Source organism: Lagenorhynchus albirostris, chromosome 2, assembly GCF_949774975.1.
Source record: "Lagenorhynchus albirostris chromosome 2, mLagAlb1.1, whole genome shotgun sequence".
In the NCBI taxonomy this organism is placed as follows: Eukaryota; Metazoa; Chordata; class Mammalia; order Artiodactyla; family Delphinidae; genus Lagenorhynchus; species Lagenorhynchus albirostris.
Window position 1 is genome coordinate 80,807,461 of NC_083096.1, and position 19,173 is coordinate 80,826,633.

General features: G+C 41.4%; 1 protein-coding gene across 3 annotated transcripts in view; it reads left to right on the forward strand.

Moving 5' to 3' along the window:
* The first annotated feature begins 2,447 nt into the window (after positions 1 to 2,447).
* The window catches only part of NOTCH2 (notch receptor 2), a 175,829-nt gene continuing 159,103 nt past the window's right edge, over positions 2,448 to 19,173 (forward strand). For all 3 annotated transcript variants that reach the window (XM_060139208.1, XM_060139210.1, XM_060139211.1), the window contains exon 1: positions 2,448 to 2,736. In XM_060139208.1, the coding sequence (XP_059995191.1) occupies positions 2,664 to 2,736 (73 nt within the window). In that variant the 5' untranslated portion in view covers positions 2,448 to 2,663. The remainder of the gene's footprint in view (positions 2,737 to 19,173) is intronic.

The following is a 19,173-nucleotide window of genomic DNA, read 5'->3' on the forward strand; positions in this document are numbered from 1 at the left end:
TTTAGTGAGTAAGGTGAATGATCAAGCTGGTAACCCCACGGGTCAACACCTAAAAAGTAATTTAATCATCTTTTTACTGAACATATTTGTACAAGGGAAATTCCAAAACTATTTTGACTAATTATGTTATTTTTGAAAAGAGTTTTTAGCATCCCAACTGACTACTTTCAATAATAGTACTTGCTTCTCTATTATAAAGTGCTTATTAAAATCCAGTTTGGAAAATCATAGGCCTATGATCATACTGACTTGCACTTGTTTGGTGTTGTTTTACATTCTAGTTCTTATGTGATAGATACTGGGAATGAATAAGGCCATGGTCCTTGCCCATACGGCCCTCTTAATCTGGTTGAGAAGATAGAAATACAAACGGTCCTGTGTGAAAAAATAGATAACAGTGTAAGATAAAGAAGCAGTACAGTGGAGGGACTGTCCGTGAGGGATGGAAATTTGTTACAGTCTCCGTAGAGCCTTCTCAGGACTGAAGGATGAGTGATTAGAAGTTCACCAAGAGGAAGAGGGAAGGGGACTACAAGAGTCACTCCAAATCAGGGGACAGAAGGTGCAGAGACTGAAGCAAGACGATATGTTCAGGGGAGTCTCAAGTCATTCAATACTGTTATTGTGTAAAGTTCACAGTGCGGGCAGAGAGGACAAGATCTGGAGCCCAGTGAAGTAAAGGCCTTATGTTTACCATTTGTAGAAGTTTGGATTTTATCCTGCAGGAGCCAGGGAGAGGCTCTGTGGGTAGGATTCCCCTTCCCAATAGGATCATAAACTCCCACATCCAACTAGTCACATAGGTTTGCCTCCCCTCCCACCTCCCACCTCCCACTCCCCTTTTTTTTTCTTCAAGATTGCCTCAGATCCATTCCCTCCTTTCCATTCTGGAATTTACCTCATTACTGCAGGCCTTCATCGCCCCATGCCTGGACTGTCTCACAAGCTCCTGACTGGTCCTTGGACTCCGGTTCACCTTTTGCTCCTGACAATCAATTTTGCAGAGGATTATCAGAGCAACTTTCCTTTCCATCAAGTCTCACTCCTGTTCAAACACCTTCAATGGTTTTCTATGACCTGAGAGATAACTGTACCCCCCATCCCCTGCTTGTCATTCAAGGTCCTGCATAATCTTCTGCCAACCTCCTTTCCCGCCTTGACTCTGGTGGGTCGTTGCTAATAGTGCCAGAACTCATCTACTGACTTCCTTATCTTATTTGCTTTTAATGATGGCTTTCCCCTGGAATGTTATGCTCACACAAACTTTTTGATTATTTCAGCTCTTTTCTTACAAATAGCAAGCCCGCTTGTACCCATACCTGATCACATTCCCCACTCTCCTGCCGAGGAAGTAACCATTATTCTGGTTATAGTCTTCTACCATATACTGTGTATTATGTATTCATAAATAATATATAGTATTGTTTGGAAAACATTTAAATATACAGAAATGGTATACTTTATCGTTCCTTCTGAAATTAGTTTTTTTACTATCTTTTTATTTTTAAGACTTATCTCTATTGACATATATGAATACAGTCTTTTCAATTGCTGTATTGTGTTTCATTTTACAAATATACCATACATTATTCATCCATTCCTCTATGGGTGGGCATTTAGGCTGTTTCTGATTTTTAGCTATTATCAACATCTTACAATGGGATATCCTTAGCTGATCTCCTTGTCCTATGCCAATTTTACTAACCTTTCAAGATCCTGCTCTCATCCCAGCTCCTTCACGAAAGCCTTCCCTGAATCCTGCAGCCCGCAGCAGCAATGTCTCAGTCCTCAAAGCTAGCTTGTGCATCACGCGTCTTTAGTAACAGTCCATTGTGCCGGGCACACCGCTACGCAAAGTAAGGCGCCTGAGAAATATTTGCTAAATGACTGACTGACTGACTGACTGCATGAATGAATGAATGAAGGGTGCAACCCCAGTTTATGGCTCTGTTCATTTTAAATGGACTTTGGCGTCTTGGCCCGTTACCTTCTTTGATAGCACTGGTCCCTCTCTACCGCATTCCTCTTGCTGGCCCGGGAGTGTGTGGATGGATGTGTGGGGGTGTGTGGGCGAAACCTATCTCACTGGATGATGTCTGTCGCTCCGGCAAGTTCAGGATCTCGACAACCCTAGTGATTCAAGTTCAGGGTCCTAACACCCACCCCGTCGGCTGAGGTCGGGCCCCGAGAGACGCTCCAGCGCCGATCGAGTTAAGGCGCGTCGGCAGCCGACGCGGGTTGGCGAGGCTGGAAGGGGTGTCTAAGACTCATAGTAGATCCCTCCGCGCGCAGCCCGGGCCGGCGCTTCTTCCTGCGGGAAACCCCTGGGTGCTGAAGGCGGCGGGGCCTGGCCGCGGCGACAGCGGGGCGGGGTTTGCGGTGGGAGGAGGAGGCCGAGGCGGAAGGACACACGAGGTTGCTTCGCTGCACACCCAAGAAAGTTTCAGCCAAACTTCGGGCGGCGGCTGAGGCGGCGGCCCAGGAGCGGCGGACTTGGGGTGCAGGGAGTGGAGGCACGGAAGCCCGAGCTTCGGGGCGCAGCGCTAGGCCGTGAGCGGCAGAAGCAGGAGGAGAGGAGGAAAAGTGGGGGCTCCTCTGTCGGGACCCCCTCCCCATGTGGATCTGCCCAGGCGGCGGCGGCGGAGGAGGAGGCGACCGAGAAGATGCCCGCCCTGCGCCCCGCTCCGCTGTGGGCGCTGCTGGCACTGTGGCTGTGCCGCGCGACCCCCGCGCTTGGTGAGTATCGGGACGTGGGGTGCTGTCCCCTGCGCCCCGTTCCATGCCCCTCCGACCCGGCCCGGCCGGCCACCTGGGACGACCCTTCCCACCCTTCAGTCCTCCACTCTGCGAGAAGGCCGGGCTCGCCGTCGGCGTGGAGTGAGGCCACTTAGTTCCTAAAGTTTGGACATCATCGCCCCCCCTCCCTGCGCGCGCCCCCTCCCCCGCGCTCCTCGCCGCCTCCAGCTCCCCTCTGCCGGTGGCCGCACGCACGCCTCCTCGGCCGGAGGCGGGCAGCAAGTCTCAGAAACTCCCTTTCTGGAGCACTTGAGTTCGGGGAGTTGGGCAGTTTTGCCCACTTTGCTCCGCGTTTCCTGGGGTCGAGGGAGAGCCAAGGGCGGGCTGCCCGGGACAGCCATCGCCGGCCGCGGAGCGCAGATGGGCTGAGCGGAGGAATGCCAGATCCTGGCGTGGAGGGAGCGGGGGCAGGGCCTCCAAGGCCAACGGCTTACACCTTCACAGCCAGACTTAGCTTTGCTAAGAGGAGGCCCACAGTCTGAGTGGGTGGGTTTGGTTTGGATGGGGACAGGGTTCTGCGGCGCGCCTGAGTTCTGACACTCTGAATCCACGGTCCCCATGAATCCGGTGTAAAGTTTTGCTCGAGTCTTTGAAAGGTGGAGGCAGGAGCAGTAGGAAAACTGGTGTGGCTGCTTGCTGAGCCACATGATTTAAAAATCTCCACTGCTGTTATTCTTACCGAGGCGCAGAGCTCGGGCGCTGTTTCAGAGTCTGTGTCCAGCCCCAGGAATGTGGTGTGACGATCACCAACTCCTCCAACCTGGCAGCAGCTTTTGCTGTTCTTTTGGCATGGTTGGAGGTGGGGCGGGGGCGGGTGAGGACCAGTGGATACGTTAATTCAAAGTGGTGCCTTCGAAAGCTTCTTTATGGTTGGATATTTGCAACAGTCTTTCTGAACACGGTTGGATCAAGGAAAGGAAATCGAATCATATCTTACCCATCCCACCCACACTCTTAGATTGCAGATTTCTTCAGACTGTTTAGTGGAAAGAGCTTGGGCTTTGGAGCTGTGCTCTTTAATCCTGGGTTCAAATCCAGCTCTGTTGTATGAACTCACCAATAAAATGGGAATGAAATTACCCAGCTAATAGGATTAATTAAGAGAATGTATATTAAACCCATGGCAGTCAAAAGGTATTCAGAAAGTCCTTTCAGGGCAGGGCTGTGTTTTATTTTTTTTTGAACTCTCTGATTCCAGTGGGATGGTGGCTTGTGCATGTTTGTTGAACCGAAAGGGGCCCCTTCTTTTCCTAGCCTAATCTGAAGGAAGATTTTTTACCCTTACCAAGAAGACTAGTACATGATCTATGTCTCTTTGCAAAGAGAAAGTTATGAAGATGAGCTTCAGAAAACTTTGCTTTTTGTTCATTGTTAACAGACAGTCGACATGCCAATCACAGATGTTTAAAAGACATCAAGGTTATTTATCACAGTGCTGGGTTGTTCAACACCAACCAGATCCTTCTTGGAAAGTTCAAATTCCATACACTTCTGGGTCCCTCAGAATTTCAGAAGTGGGCTAGGATGCTGTGTGATGATGAACCAAAGCTCTTGTTTCAGAAGCGTTTAACAAAACACATATGATAGTATTTTTGCCTTTCCTTTTTCTTTGAGTGAAAGTTCTAGTATAAGTGTAAATTTAGGATAGAGAGGAGTATAAACAATGGGCTAGTCCGGGGTTATAATCCTTGGTCTACCATTAGCTTGTTTTAGTAAATAATTTAATCTTCATGGTCTGTTGTCTCATCTATGGAAGAGAACCAAAGAGATCACTTACTTTAGAGAGTTGGAGGGAATAATAGATACGTTTGCAAAGCGATTTGCTAAATTAAGTGTTTAATGATGAGACTGATGTCAGAAATAGGATTACTCTGACACACAAGGTTTCTCTCATTCTAGGACCTGTACTTCTGCACTGATGAGGTATTGCTCTTACTAGCTAGCTTTTAGGTGGACAAGTCGAGTGTTAGTGTTAGCTCAAAGGATAGGATTTAGGTATTTTGATTTTTAGGTGTTCTTCAGATGCTAAACTACACAAAAATAGAAGAGATTAAAAAACCTGTTTATTGGTACAAATCTTGAATCTTTTCAGAGTCTAGCAGTGAAAGCTGCTTGAATCTTCTCAATTTATTATCATTGTGTTTTGCCAAGGTACCAATTATAACACACCCTTCCAAACTTTTGAGTGTTCCTGTATTTGGCTAGTGGCCAATTGTTAATTTAAACATCGCTGAGTTCCTAAGGCAAGGAGCTGTCAACCCATCTGTCTGATTGTCTAAACAGCTATCAAGACCACCCCTTGCTCCTTGTTTTCTTTTGCTTTGCAATGGGAAGTGACTCCCTGGTTTTGCTGCCTGCTAGATGATTTCTCAGTTGAATTCTTCGCTTGCTTTTAAAAAAATCACCAATTGTTTTTTCCTTCAGATGGAGATAAAACTTACCCTAAAACTGTTTTCCTTTTTCTTCTTGTTCTCTCTGTATTGTTATTATTTCTTGTTGGGGAGGAGGGATGAAGGAGAGTGATTTTTGTTTTTTTTAGTCTCTCTTTTCTTTTTCCTGATTTTTTGATTCTAAAAAATATTTGCCACATCTTTTTGGCATCTCCCTGTGCCATTCCCACTCTCCTGCCTCTTCTGTGGGCTTCTTATAGCATAGAGGAGTAACTTTCGGTTTACCTGAACTATAGTTGCTGACTTCAGGAGCCTTAGAAAATGTTTAAGTTCGGTGGGATATGCTTGGATGCTTCAGACCAGCCTTACAATACATTTTAAAAATATCACGCCCGCAGAAATTCTATTTTGCCCACAAAATTTGCATTGATCTAGTTCCCACTCTCCGATGCCATTCCTAGTGGTCTTCCTCCTTACCCTGTCCACGGCAGTAGAGCAAAGCTCCACATCCTGGCTGCTTCAAAATCAGCTGGGGTGCTTTTGGTACAGTAGATCTGAGATTCTGTATTGTTCAAGGTTTACAGGTGATTCTGATACAGTAACTTGGTTGGAACTCAATGATATTTCATTATTCTGCCTTCAGGTGAGTATATGGGGTCTTTCCTTTTTAATTTTAATAATTTCCAGAATGGGCTGAACCTTAATCAGCCGTTCCAGTATTTAACCCTTCTGACTCCCAAAGGTTTTGAAAATTGCCAGCATAAAAGCTATAGAGTATAATACTATTTCTTCTTGTTCATCTGGGCACAATGGGTCCACATTGTCTCTTTAGAAGGGCTTCATATATTTGCAGGATATTATTATAAATGGCCTCCTCCCTTTCTTCTCTCTTTTTCTTCAAGCTTCATTCATATGTATCATTTTTGGACAGTTTGTCTGTTGGTCCTTAACGGTTTTAGAGCGAAAAATTCTAAGCAATGGTTTGCATGAGAATATACTCCGAGGTTTTACATTATACTGTGTGTACGGTGCTTATTTAAGTGCTTCTTTTCTTGACATCTCTGGATGCCGCAACTTGAACCTTTTATTTTACTTCCACCCTTTCCTTATTCTCCTTCTCTCTTCTTTCCTTTCTCTGCAAATGACTTGAAACCAAAGGGTTTTCTTTTCCTCTACTTTTCTTTCTTATCGGGCTACCATATGCATTGTATTTTGGGCAGATCACTGGACTAGAAGCCAGAAGACCAGAATTCTCCTCCAGGTCAGTTATTAATTAGTCTTGTGCTGTTGCTGGAGGGGCACTGCTTTGGTCCTCCGTTTGCTCGGGCACTTTGTTCATAACCACTGAGCCAAGACTAGAGTCGAGACTAGAATTTCTCTCTTCTGGTCCTCAGTCCAGTGCCTCGTCCATTCTCCACACCACTTCCATCTCTTGTACAAATGAGCTCATGTACACAAAAGTACTTAGCACTTCCTCAAGTGCTTATTGTTAATGTGTGCCTCTTGAGGAAAAGAACTGTGTCTTTTCAGTTGTGTTTATTCTAATGCCCCCCCCCTTGTACCTAGTATGGTGCCTTGGCATCTAATTGGCACTCAATAAATATTTGTTTAATTGAACAATTACTTTTAGTCATTTTCTTATTCTGGACTACTGTGGTACTTCAAGTCAGTTTTTTAAAAGACAGTATTTGCAAGAGTTATTGTTTACCTTACATTTGGGGGAAGAACCAAATTTTTCCCTTCCCCAGATGTTTTATTTAAACTTGCCATTTTGAATTTCCCTCTCTCTCTCTCTGTGTGTGTGTGTGTGTGTGTGTGTGTGTGTGTGTGTAGTTTCTTCTCTCTTCCTTTTTTTTTTTTCTGATCACTTCTGACCTTCATAAAGGTCACTTTTACTTTGGAATTGAACCTCAGAGGTGCTGGCACCCACCCCCAGCCACTCACTTGAGTTGCTCCTACTGCTTCCTGTATTTACTATATTACTGTGGCAACAATTTTTATTATTTTGTCCAGAGTTGCCACACCTGACTGTAATTTGGACATTTTGGGGACTCTCGGAATATAGTGTTTTTAAAGTTAGAATTAAGAAAAATTTTTTTATTTTACGTTGGAGTGTAGTTGATTAACAATGATGTGTTAGTTGCAGGCGTACAGCGAAGTGATTCAGTTATACCCATCCAAGTATCCTTTCTTTTTCAGATTCTTTTCCCATTTAGGTTATTACAGAATATTGAGCTGAGTTCCCTATGCTCTACAGTAGGCCCTTGTGGGTTATCTGTTTTAAATATAGCAGTGTGTACATGTCAATCCCAAACTTAGAATTAACTAAGTTTGTTTAGATGATTCTTTTGAGTTTTTTTTTCATCCTGAGCTGGATATTGCAAACTTGTACTAGACTGAGAGGATATTTACATTAAGTGTATTTGTTTTTTTCCCACCAAGAGGGTTCCCTTGAAAACCACCACCACTGACAAGCAACTCTAACAGTGAGACATGATAAATAAATTTTTGAGAGAATCATAGAGTGTGAGCTATCTCCAAAATGAAATTTGTTCCTTGAGGGCAGGGACCATGTCACACACATCCCTTCTCCGACTGTGCCCAGCATGCAGAGTCAGCTGGGCAGCAGGCCCTGGTTAGAGCACCTGTGACTCCTGCTCTGTCCTCCCCAGCTTTGGGACATTCTGAAAGAGAGCAATGGTGAGTCAGGGGTGTGTCCTTATACTCCTTTCTCCTTTGAAGAGGAAAGATCAGTTGAAGGCTGACCCCACCTACAGACTTTTATGCTGTCTCTTTTTATTAATTAACGGGTAGCTGAAATTTTCCTCTTTATTGGCTTATGTATTGGGAGGAACTTTAAAAAGTTCACCTAGTCCTATCTTTCCCGTGCTGATTCTGATCCTCTCACAACATCCTGGTTAAGATGTAGCCTGCCTTTTTTCTCCTTGAACACCTTTTGTGATAGACAGCTCCCTGCCTTCGGAGGCAGGTGAGTCTAGATTTGGACAGCTGTAATTCTTAGAAAGATCTTTTCATATTCAGCTGTAATCTGCCTCCTTATGACTTGCCCCCATTGGCATTCTTCTCAGGCATTTGTCTCAAAGAGTCCTGAGCCCTTTGTGGGTGACAGGGATCCAAAGGTACCCTTTACTGAACTGACACCCACCCCTCCGTAGAAGGAGTTAAACTCAGTGAGGAGCATGAAGATGATCCTGTCTGGGGTGATTGTTTGGGTTAATCACCTTAGCCCTATGTGTTTTATACTTCCCTGCCCAGAGGGGCACTTGTGGGAGGGAAGCATTTGTTGAGCAGTGTTTCCCTAACCTCTCTTATGATAGGAATACCTGGGGTCTTCTCCTGGAGATTCTGATCCAGTGAGTATGGAATAGTGTCTGGGAATTTGTATATTTAAGAAATAGCCAGGTAATTCTTACACTGGGGAAGTTTTGGAATCACTGCAGAGTGAATCTAGGGAAGCCAAGGGCTTTTTGTTTTGTTTTTGTTTGTTTGTTTATTCTTTGATAGTGCTAGAGGTGGGTTGCTTTGACTGCGTTCTGTGGTCATTTTCTTCCCCTGCTTTTTACGGAATGCCTAGCTCACCAGGGAGAAGGAAGCTGCTCTGGTGTCCCCATAAGGCTAGTAAAGTTGTTTTGTTGTAAAAAAAAAAAAAAAAAAAAAAAGTTTTTTTTGTGATCTGTCCAAAGTCTTAGGACTGCCATGTGTATGTCATGTATGACTTTGGTGGAAGCCTCCTTATCCCTCCATCAGAATGTTACCTGAGATACCAGAATACTTAAAAGTTCCACAGACTTTTTGGTGTCCATTAAGGAATTCTGTCCTCAGCCCTTGTGAATGATGCTGTCTTTGAGGATGTCTGCTTTGTTAACCTATGAACACATGTCTGGTGCAGGGATTTCCCTCAGATATGTTAGTGCCAAAAAATATAAAGGTCACTCATTTCAGGCAGTCCTGCTTTGGTGGGGTGTCTGGGCTGCTGCAGCGAATGGAAGAAGGAAGGGAGAATAAAGGAGGAATGGAGGACCTCTTGAGCAGAACTGAGCAGTCTGCAAGAACGGGCCCAGGAGTGCTCCACTGACAAAGACACTTGGTCTTGCTGTTCTTTTTTTTTTTTTTTCTTTTTTTGCGGTACGCGGGCCTCTCACTGTTGTGGCCTCTCCCGTTGCGGAGCACAGGCTCCGGACGTGCAGGCTCAGCGGACATGGCTCACGGGCCCAGCCGCTCTGCAGCATGTGGGATCTTCCCGGACCGGGGCACGAACCCGTGTCCCCTGCATCGGCAGGTGGACTCTCAACCACTGCGCCACCAGGGAAGCCCTGGTCTTGCTGTTCTTGATAAGAAGAAGGAAGTGGCTTCAGATCTGAAAGGATATGCTCATGGCCTCTGGATGGGACAAACAGCAGTGTTCGTTGGCAGTGGTAGGAAGTTGGCTGTAGGTCTGTTCTTTCTTTTCTCCTCTCCCTTTTGAAGGGAGGACCAGCTTTGTGGCAGAAAATACATTGTGACTTTAAAAAGAATAGTAAAGCCAAGAAGGTGGGATGAAAAGCCATAGCTAGGAATGAGCAAAGCAAAGCAATTATTGTATTAATTTACTTATATATGTAAATATATGTTTCTATATAATACTCTAGTAGGAGCCCTAGCTATATTGGCTCTACGATTTATTGCCTGTGTAGCTCTTCTCTCTTAGTGGTGTGTTAGGGAGGACTGTGGTGTGTTGTCATCCTTAATTTGTGTGTTTTCCTTAGTATCATGTGGTAGGGAGTACAGGGCATTTTACTTTTCTAGCTGTGTGGGAATCACTGACCAAATGGAAGATAGAGTCCTGCCCCCAAGGAGCTGACATCATCAGGGAGACGAGACAGATGAGCACACAAAATTAGGAACATGAAGTACAGTTATTTAGTAACTTATCTACACTCTCTGAGAGCAGTTTCCTGTAGTCAGGGTGACTAAGAGCTGTAGGGTCTGAGGGAGGAAACTCTAGGACCACCAGGGAACGGCGACCCCCAACTCACCCCTGCTGGGCTTGTCTGCTGTTCTCCTCTTTCTCTGTTGGAATTCAGAAGTATCAAAACTTGACTTGACTGGGAAAAGACAAAGACCCCTTGTTTGGTGGGGGTGTAAATATAAATTTGGCACCTGCTGTGGTGTCTTAGTGGGTTTGTGGCAAGAGAGAGGGCTGTGTTCTCAGTCTTGGATGCTGACTGAGCCTGATCTAGGACAAGTTAAGGTGGAAGGGGCTCCTTTGGAAGATCGAATTCTCAGTGGCAGTAGCTGAAGGAACTTCTCATCACAGTCAGGCAATGACTGAGGTGTAGCGTGGACACACCCCGAGTTGCTGCCTCAGGTGGCATTGATTAATCATGCTGACGTCTCCCTCACCCTCTTGTGCTTGTCTTGGCAAAACCCTGTCCTACTAGCCCCTCAAAGTTTGGGGTTTACTAGATGATTGGACAAACTCCTGGGAGGTCATTTTACTGTCCCTTGCCACTCTTGAACTGCAGGCGGGTTACCATGTTCCAGTTCCGGTGCCCTTGCTCTCCTAGTCATGCGGTGAGGGGCCTGTGTCTCTCTTCCCAGTGGACTGGAGCACCTTCCCCAGAGGCCTCTAGGGCAGTTTCTGGTCTTCAAGTCATTTCCTTCTGCAGGATATTGGCAGTGACTCTGGTTCTTTGAATGCCTCAGCCAAATATCGTGCCAAGGTGGACTCATCATCTCGCAAAGACAGGTTGGATCTGTCGGTGTTGCAGAACCTGTTTCTGGGTTAAGGGTAGCGCTCCCACCCTCATATATTTATTCATATGAAGAAAGCGTGTGTGTATTTTGTGAGGTAAGGAAAACATGATGATAATATTTTGACTGGAGTCAGATATTGTCTCCCTAATAGTCTGTTGTCTTTTAACAAATAGTATCCCTTTAAAATACAGTTTTGCTTGCTGACTAAAGTGTTGTACAAGAAGCTGTGGTTACGTTCTAAAGTATACTACCTTGTTCAGAGGCAGGTGCCTTTTTAAATTGTTTGCTTCTTTTTCATCTCTTTTTACTCTCTCTCTTTTGTGAGGAGATTCTGGGAGGCTTTTAAACCTCAAAGATTAAATAGCCTATTTTAACTAGTACCTAACAGGGAGAGGTTGCTGTGTTGGCATACTTATCCAACATTCAAATAAGAAAAATTGAGAACTATTTATACACTAATATGTTCTGTTGAGTTTATGAATATGAATAATAAGAAAACTAGATAGTGCTAATTTGTTAACTTCTCTGAATGGTTAATGTGGTATGCTGCAAAGAATCTTTTGTTTAATTCTCTGCTTTCACATGCTTTTGTTTGTCTCTAAAGTGTGGAGAGTCATTGAAGTTTGAGGACATCTATGTTTTGATTATTACTTTTTACTATGTTTTCTTTGCATAGAATATGCCTTTACTTATTTGCTATATCTTTTTAAATTGGAAACATGAAGGGTATTTACTTTATTACAACATCTAAAGCACTTTCTAATCTTTATGAGGATTATTAGAGAAAAAAACATATTTGTAAATCATGCAAGTTTTGGATGTTACTATATAAAGTAAGTAACAATATGTCATGGCTCCTGTGACATAAACTTTCTAAGACATTTAAGGAAAATGGTTGTAACTGAAAACAAACATTGTTACATTTTAAGGTAGGGTTGCATCTCAACAGAATTATTCCTTATGTTTACATGTAATTAACTCATATTTACACTTTGTTGATTTTCTATGGCACCTTTATAAGATTTTTTGGGGGGGAGGGGGTTTTAAAGTAATTACATTTAAAGATAGTTAAGGACCTTTGAAAAGTCTAGAAAAGTGTAAGAAAAATCCACAGTCTTAACCACTGTTGATATTTTGGTGTACATCATTTGGTCTTTTTATCTACTCTTAGTTTTAAAAATTGTATATTTATAATGTATATACAGTTTTCTGTTCTGCCTTTCTTTGGTGATTTCTCCTTTACTTTGGTTGCATATTTGGCTCCATCTTTTTTTTTTCTCTATATAAATGGCACTGATCTTCTTTATACAAAAATTTCCCTCTTTAGGATTTTTCCATTAAGCTAGATTTCCAGAAGAGAAATTACTATCTCAAAGAGAGTGAATTTTAAAAATTGGGAAATAGAATTTTTTAAACAGAAAAACATAAGAAAAAAGTAAAATCTCCAATAATCCTATCACCTCCAATCAAAACCCACACTTGCTATTTTGTTACATTTCATACAGTTTTGTTTCTGTGTCTCTTACTATAATTAGGACTTTAACATATTACAGTTTTACCATATACTTCTGCACCACTTAAAATATTGTGAACATTTTCCCATATATAAATATTTCTTTCTTTATTTTATTTTTTTCTTTCTTCCTTTTCATTGAGTATAGTTGATTTACAATATTGTGTTAGTTTCTGGTGTATAGCAAAGTGATTCAAAAAGAATATATATATATATATATATATAAAAAATCTTTTTTCAGATTCTTTTCCATTATAGTTTATTACAAGATATTGAATATACTTCTTGTGTATAAATATTTTTTTAAGAACATGGTTTTAAAGGCTGCATATTGTTCTATCTGAAGATTCTATTATATTTTATTTAAACTGAAATCTATTCTTAGTTCCCAATTTTCATAATTTGTAAATAATGCTGTGATGAACATTTTACATATAAATCTTGATAGGAATATTTATTTTCTTAACATAAATTCCAAGAAGTCAAACTATTGTATTAAAGAGTGTGGATCTTTGTGTGGCTTTTGATATACACTGCCAAATTTCCTTCCATATAGTTTGACCAAGTTATACTTCTATCAGCAGAATATGAGACTCTCAGTGTTTCCAGCCATTGTCAACACTAGTTTTTATTTTTACAACTCTTTACCAATTGGGTAAGTGGTAAATGCTACCTCATCTTAATTGGTCTCTCTGCTTACAGTGATGTTGAATGTTTTTCATATGGTCAGTAGCCATTTGTATTGCCTTTTCTTTTTATTTCTTTATTTTGGTATATTGTGTCTTTTATTCATCAAGGTATTTAGTTTTTGGTTACTGATTTAAAATACTTCTTTAAATATTAAAGGTGTTATCTCTTTGTCTATCTTAAATGTGTCAAAACATGTATGGACACGTTAAACTACATGATATCAAATTGCTACCAATATTGATATCAAAAATTTATTTGATAGTTTTTTAAAAAATCCTTTGATTTCTAATGTGCTTGGTCAATTTTCTATGTATTTGTTAACTGGTATTTTCTGTAATTACTTTAAAATTCGAATCTGACTGTATCATAAATCAACAAGCTGTCAGTTTTATGTGCCCAGAAAATGCACATTTACTTTAATACCTTATAAAAAGATGCTGGAAAAAAACCAGTGTATTCTGGAGCCTGATAAGTGATTTTGGTGGGTAGAGGTTAATCTGCTTCTGTGTTGTCTTCTGAGATATCCAAGATCTTGGAAGTGTGTAACATCCCATTAGGCAGGGCTAATATGCACTATTAAATCTGATATTTTGGCCTAATTGATAATTGTGCAATGGTCTAGCCAGTCAGTTTGGTCGGCCAACAGGATGACTAAGATTCCTTCCCCTCTCCCTTCACCAAATTGATTAGTTGTGGGACAGAACTGACTGAATCAACCTGTTGTTTTGGCACCCCACGAACACCACCTGTTTCTTAGCTTTCTCCCTCCAGCCTCCCACTGCCCTAGTGCAGTGCTGTGTGCACAGTGGGTAGGAGATCAGTGTTGTTGCTGAAGAATGTTGCAATAAAGAAGAGTAGATATGCTTTTTTTTTTTCAAGCTTGTATGTTCTTAAGGCATCCTGCTGCTTTTGGCATAAGAGTTCCAGCTGAACTGCTCTATGTGGCAGCCCTGTAGGTCTTAAGTGTTTGATTCAGAGTAATTTCAGGCAATATTAATGCTTTCTTAAGTATCATTGGAATTTACTGGGCTGTTTGTTTGCCAGCTATTACCGTATTTAGCATGAGGAGACCTGGGGAACAAGGACATTTCTGACCAACCAAAGAAGGAGACCTCTCTGTAAGATTGCAACTTTTTTTTTTTTTAAGGTGTGGTTAAGAGAAAGCCAGTTAGATTCCAGTTTGTGTCCCCTGGTCTTTGCCCCAGCCACAAAATTAACTTACGGATGGGAAAAGAGGCTTGATAGTGAAGCTCTTTCTCATCCTGAAGTCTAATACTGTTTCTGGGAGGAAATTAGAGAATTCTTACGCCTGGACTGTGCACGGAGAGGCTTAATCAGCAGGTGAAGTTGCTGATTAAAAACATACGTTAATGGACGTTTGTTCTCATCTTTCCTCTTGAAGCCTTATTACTTTTCTGCTTTGTCATGATCTGAATTTATTTTGGCCCAATCCTTCTCTCCATCCTACTTTTGGGATTAGCAGCCTTCCCTCTATGGCTTAAAATTTCTCTGCCTCAGTTTTTCCATTTTAAAGATGAAGATAGTATTTGAAAGGACCACTCGATACAATTAACATAAAACGTGAAACAACCCTAACATTTACATAGCAATGCAGAGTTTACAGAACACTCTTACACAATTGCCTCCTTTAATCTTTACAAAATCTCGGTTGAAACTGAGCCTCTGAGGGGTTAGTTGGCTTGTATACCATTGTTTAGCCCTAGATAATAAGTAACAGAGCTGGGACTTAAATTTGTGGTTTGACTTTTAAAACCTCAGCTTTTTTAAAAAAATTGCTTACTTCTTACTATGTGTCCGTCCTTCTCCTAGGGGCTTTACATATATCTCCTCATTTAATTCGCGTGGCTATCCTTTGGGGTAGACAGTAATTAGCTATATTACAGGTAAGGAAATCGGAGCTTAGATTCGCAGCTTTGGGTGTTGGGGCCAATCATGTGGTTAGTGAGGGATGGAGCCAGGATTCAGACCTCTGGCTCTAGGGCCTCTGCAGTCAGCCATGGCACTTTCTGTACATTCACACGATTACCCTGCACAACAACCCTTTGAAATGGGGAGTAGGGGAAACTGAGACCTGTAACATGCTCAGGATAATGCAGTTAGTAAGTGGCAGGTTTGGAATTGATTGATTGATTGACTGATTGCTTTGGTCTATTTGTCTCCCTAACCCTTACTCATTCTAGTACACTGAAAATGCATGTTTTTCATCATAGGTTCTCTGAATGTAGGAGCCAGCTGTTAGGAATCATTTGTACCTTCTGAATAAATGGGTTGATTTTAGTTGACTAATGGCCCTGGGCTTCTCTCAGTAGATTTCTATCATCAGGACAAGCAGACTGAATTTGGGTTGAGAAGAGGGGAGTTTCCATTAAGGATGTCTTTAAGCCAGAATGGGCCACAGCTATGAGCTCCTCAGAAACCTGCTCTCAAGAGCAATGGCCCAACTCCTAAGGGCTCTGCTTGGGGACATTTCTCTTTGTGTTTTGAGAAACTTCTCTTTGAGAAGGAGTTGTCAGCTTAGAGGGAGAAAGGGTGGGGATACACAGGGCTCTTAACTGACTAGCCCTGTGTCCCTGTTTCTTAAGCACTCTATGCTTAAATTTCATTATTTATAAAATGAAGGTAATAGCAGTGTGTAATTGCTAGGGTTGTTATGAGGATTAAATAAGTTAATCAGTGTTATATTTGTAGTATGGTGCCTGGCACATAGTAAGAGTGCAGTGAATAGTAGTTATTGTTGGTGGTGTATTTTATGTTGCAGTTTAGACTGGCTTTTTGTTGCTTTCACTTTTCTTTAATCAAAAGTGGATGAGTGATTCAGATCCTTGGTGAGAAATAGGAGCTTCATGTTTGCAGCATGTAGATTGTTCACTGGTTTCCCATGAACCTGTAAATATTTAAGGGTATTATATTTGAGTCTGTTCCCTTAATGGGGTGTATCTTCAATTTGGAGAATTTGTCTACTATACAAATTGTACTGATACGTATTCAATCATTTCCCCCTTATTTATTCACCAGACATTTGTGGTTGGATTATGTTTAGTACAGAAACTATGATTTTTCTGAGGTGTAGCTTTGATGACAATATCAGGTCCAACACTCTTGTTCCCCCCTTCCCTATGATATGATAAACGTCGTCATGTGCCATCTGGTGTCACCATGCATTTGATGTTTTAATTAGCCTTATAGCACTTAATAGAATCTCTTTGGAATAATAGAAATACCTCATGATCTGTTATTACACCTTTAGGGGCTCCTGGAGATTTTGGGATCTCGGGCTGGGAACCACCCATCTAGTCCATCGTTGTTTTACAGATGAGGAAACAAAGCCCAAGTGACTGGCCAGAGGGCCCAGAGCCAGGTCAAGGTTGGGGCCAGAATCCAAGCTCTCGTTTTCTAGTCAAGTGATCTCTCCTCTATACTCCTTAGTCGAATGATATATCAGTATGTTGACCCTCTGATTTTTGAAACCTGAAAAGGGAACAGTGAAGGAGTGAGAAGGGTGGGGTAGGAGAGAAGTGTGACTATATTGTAAATGTCAGTGACAGCAGAGAAAATATTTGCCTGTGAGACCCTGCCTGTCCCTTTGGACTTCTTTGTAGTTAAGACAACCCAGCAGGACTGGAGTCGTTAGTGGTTCAGAATTGGATTAGCCAGGACTGGTGGAGTAACTTTCTCAGAAAAGGGTTTCATATTTTAACATTTGTTTCCCATGACAGTTTACTTATTCTCAAGTTTTGGCAGCCTTGTACAAATGGTTGTCAGGTTTTCTGTTTTGTTTTGTTTTAAGACAAAACTCCAAATTTTATTTTGCCAATTTAGTAAGCTGTATTCTACCTACCACTCCCTTCTGCTCCCTCTGTAATTATTTCTAAGACTTCGTTTTTCAGTTGTGGGAGTATTATGAAAGGTTTTCTTTTATGGTCTGAGATATTTATAATTATGTGTAAGCACACTGAAAATGTAAGTGGTGCATATGTTAACTCAGATACCCTTAAAACACTTAAAATATTTCCCAGTAATTTAAATCATCCTGCAAAGGCAGCTGCACCCACTTACAGTAAAAGAGAGGAGGTATATACTAAGGGTGGCAGCATTTGAATGTAATTAATGTAGATAAATGTGAATGTCACTTTGGAGGAACTGTATTTGCATGAAAGCTGACCGGGGCGTGCTTCTTTATTAATAGAGTGAACGAAACAGACAAAAAACTCTATCCTCGTGGAGCTTATAAGAAGTAACAATAGCTTCCATATACTGAGGGTTTATTACGTGACAGATGCCTGGGGAAAAAGTGCTTTATGTGTTTGCTTTAGTCCTCACAGTCGGTGTTATAATTCTTACTTACTGAAAGATTAAGGCATGGTCATCCAGGTCACCCAGTTAGTGATGAAGACCAGGAGCTGGTATAGACCAGGAGCTGGAACCCCCCTTGCCCGACTCCAGAGCTCACACATTTACCCACTATTAAGTGATGCCTTTGTCATTTGGTAGAGTCCTGTAGCCCTACAGATAGTGTAACTTTGGATTTAGTAATATTTTCTGTATTAAGTTGACTTAAGTTTTACTCTTCTTAACATCTTACTTCTGAATGAACATTTACATAATGTGAAAATTATTTAAATGTCAAAATTCCATTTTGACGAGTTGCAGTTCTTTCTAAATCGCTTTGAAAATGGGAGGGATGGATTTATATTTGTTGTAATCCAAGGAAAGTTGTCTAGCATTTCTCTATTACTTCTTGATCTTAAAAGAAATTCTTTAGTAGATTAAGACTAGGAGTGAATGTGTAGCTTTTTTAAAAGAATAAAAAACATTTTGAAAGTCTGAAAATGGCAATCCAGAGTCCTATTTGTGCCAGCCTTTTAAATTGCAGATAGCTTTTCTTGACTGTGTGCTTGTATTCTTATTGTATCTTTCTGAAAGGGATATAAAAGACCATGTAAAATGATTGGAATGCATATGAAAGTGGACATAGCCAATACTAAAACTGCCCAGGACTAACCTATCTAGGCCTGGGAACTTTGAAATTAACTGTGTGTAGCATTTCTACACATAGTGTTACAGAAAAAGCATGAGGATAACCTTGTCTTTTCTTCTTTTCTGTGAACATTTTCCTTATTATCTCCTTTGTCACTGAAAATTGATGGTCATCAATACTAATAGATGAGAGAAGTATGTTTGACATCAACAGAATCCCAGATAATCCCTTCTGTTTTAAAATACAGTCTAAACATGCATGATCAGACATGTGGGTCCTTTCAGACATACTGAACTCTCTCCTTCAGGTTTAGTTGTGTTTAGCTGCCAGTTGAATGGTGAAGGAGAGAATGCCCAGGGATATGAAGCATAATGAGAGGTAAATGACAGTAAAGGCTGATTATTTATGACTTTTAGATACCCTTCCAAATACATTTTGATGTTTACTTTAGCGTAGCTGGTGAGTTTTGGAACCAGCTAGGCCTGGCTCCGATTCTTGGCTAAGGGTATTGGGCAAGCCACTTAGCTTCTCTAAGTCTCAATTCCCTGATTTATATAATTGTAATAATAGTAATACCTAACTTTCAGGATTGTTTGTAAATATTGGAAACTGCATACTTAACTGCATGGTTCTGGGCACAGAATAGGCGCTCAAGTGCAGGGGACCCCAAAGTTTAAACTTCATTAGTCTCATGGCAATTCCTCCTTTGGAAGATGTAGTCTGGGAATACTTGTCTCTGGACTTCTTGTTTTAATATCTTTTAATTATTCCCTTTAGACTCTGCTCCATTGCCAAGGCAGGATTATGGATCACCTAAAGAACAGACTAAAGCACTGTCATTTTAGTAATTTAAAGTTTGCAGGATTAATTGTGTGTAAGTCAAAAGCCTTTCTGACACTTCCGTCTGCTCAGTTTGCAGCAACTTGCACCTGTCACCTCAGAAGCAATTAGGTTCATAGAAAAAAATTATTTAGTATTTCAAATCAAAGCTGGAGAACTCTTTCAATAAGGAGGATCTACTGGGTTGG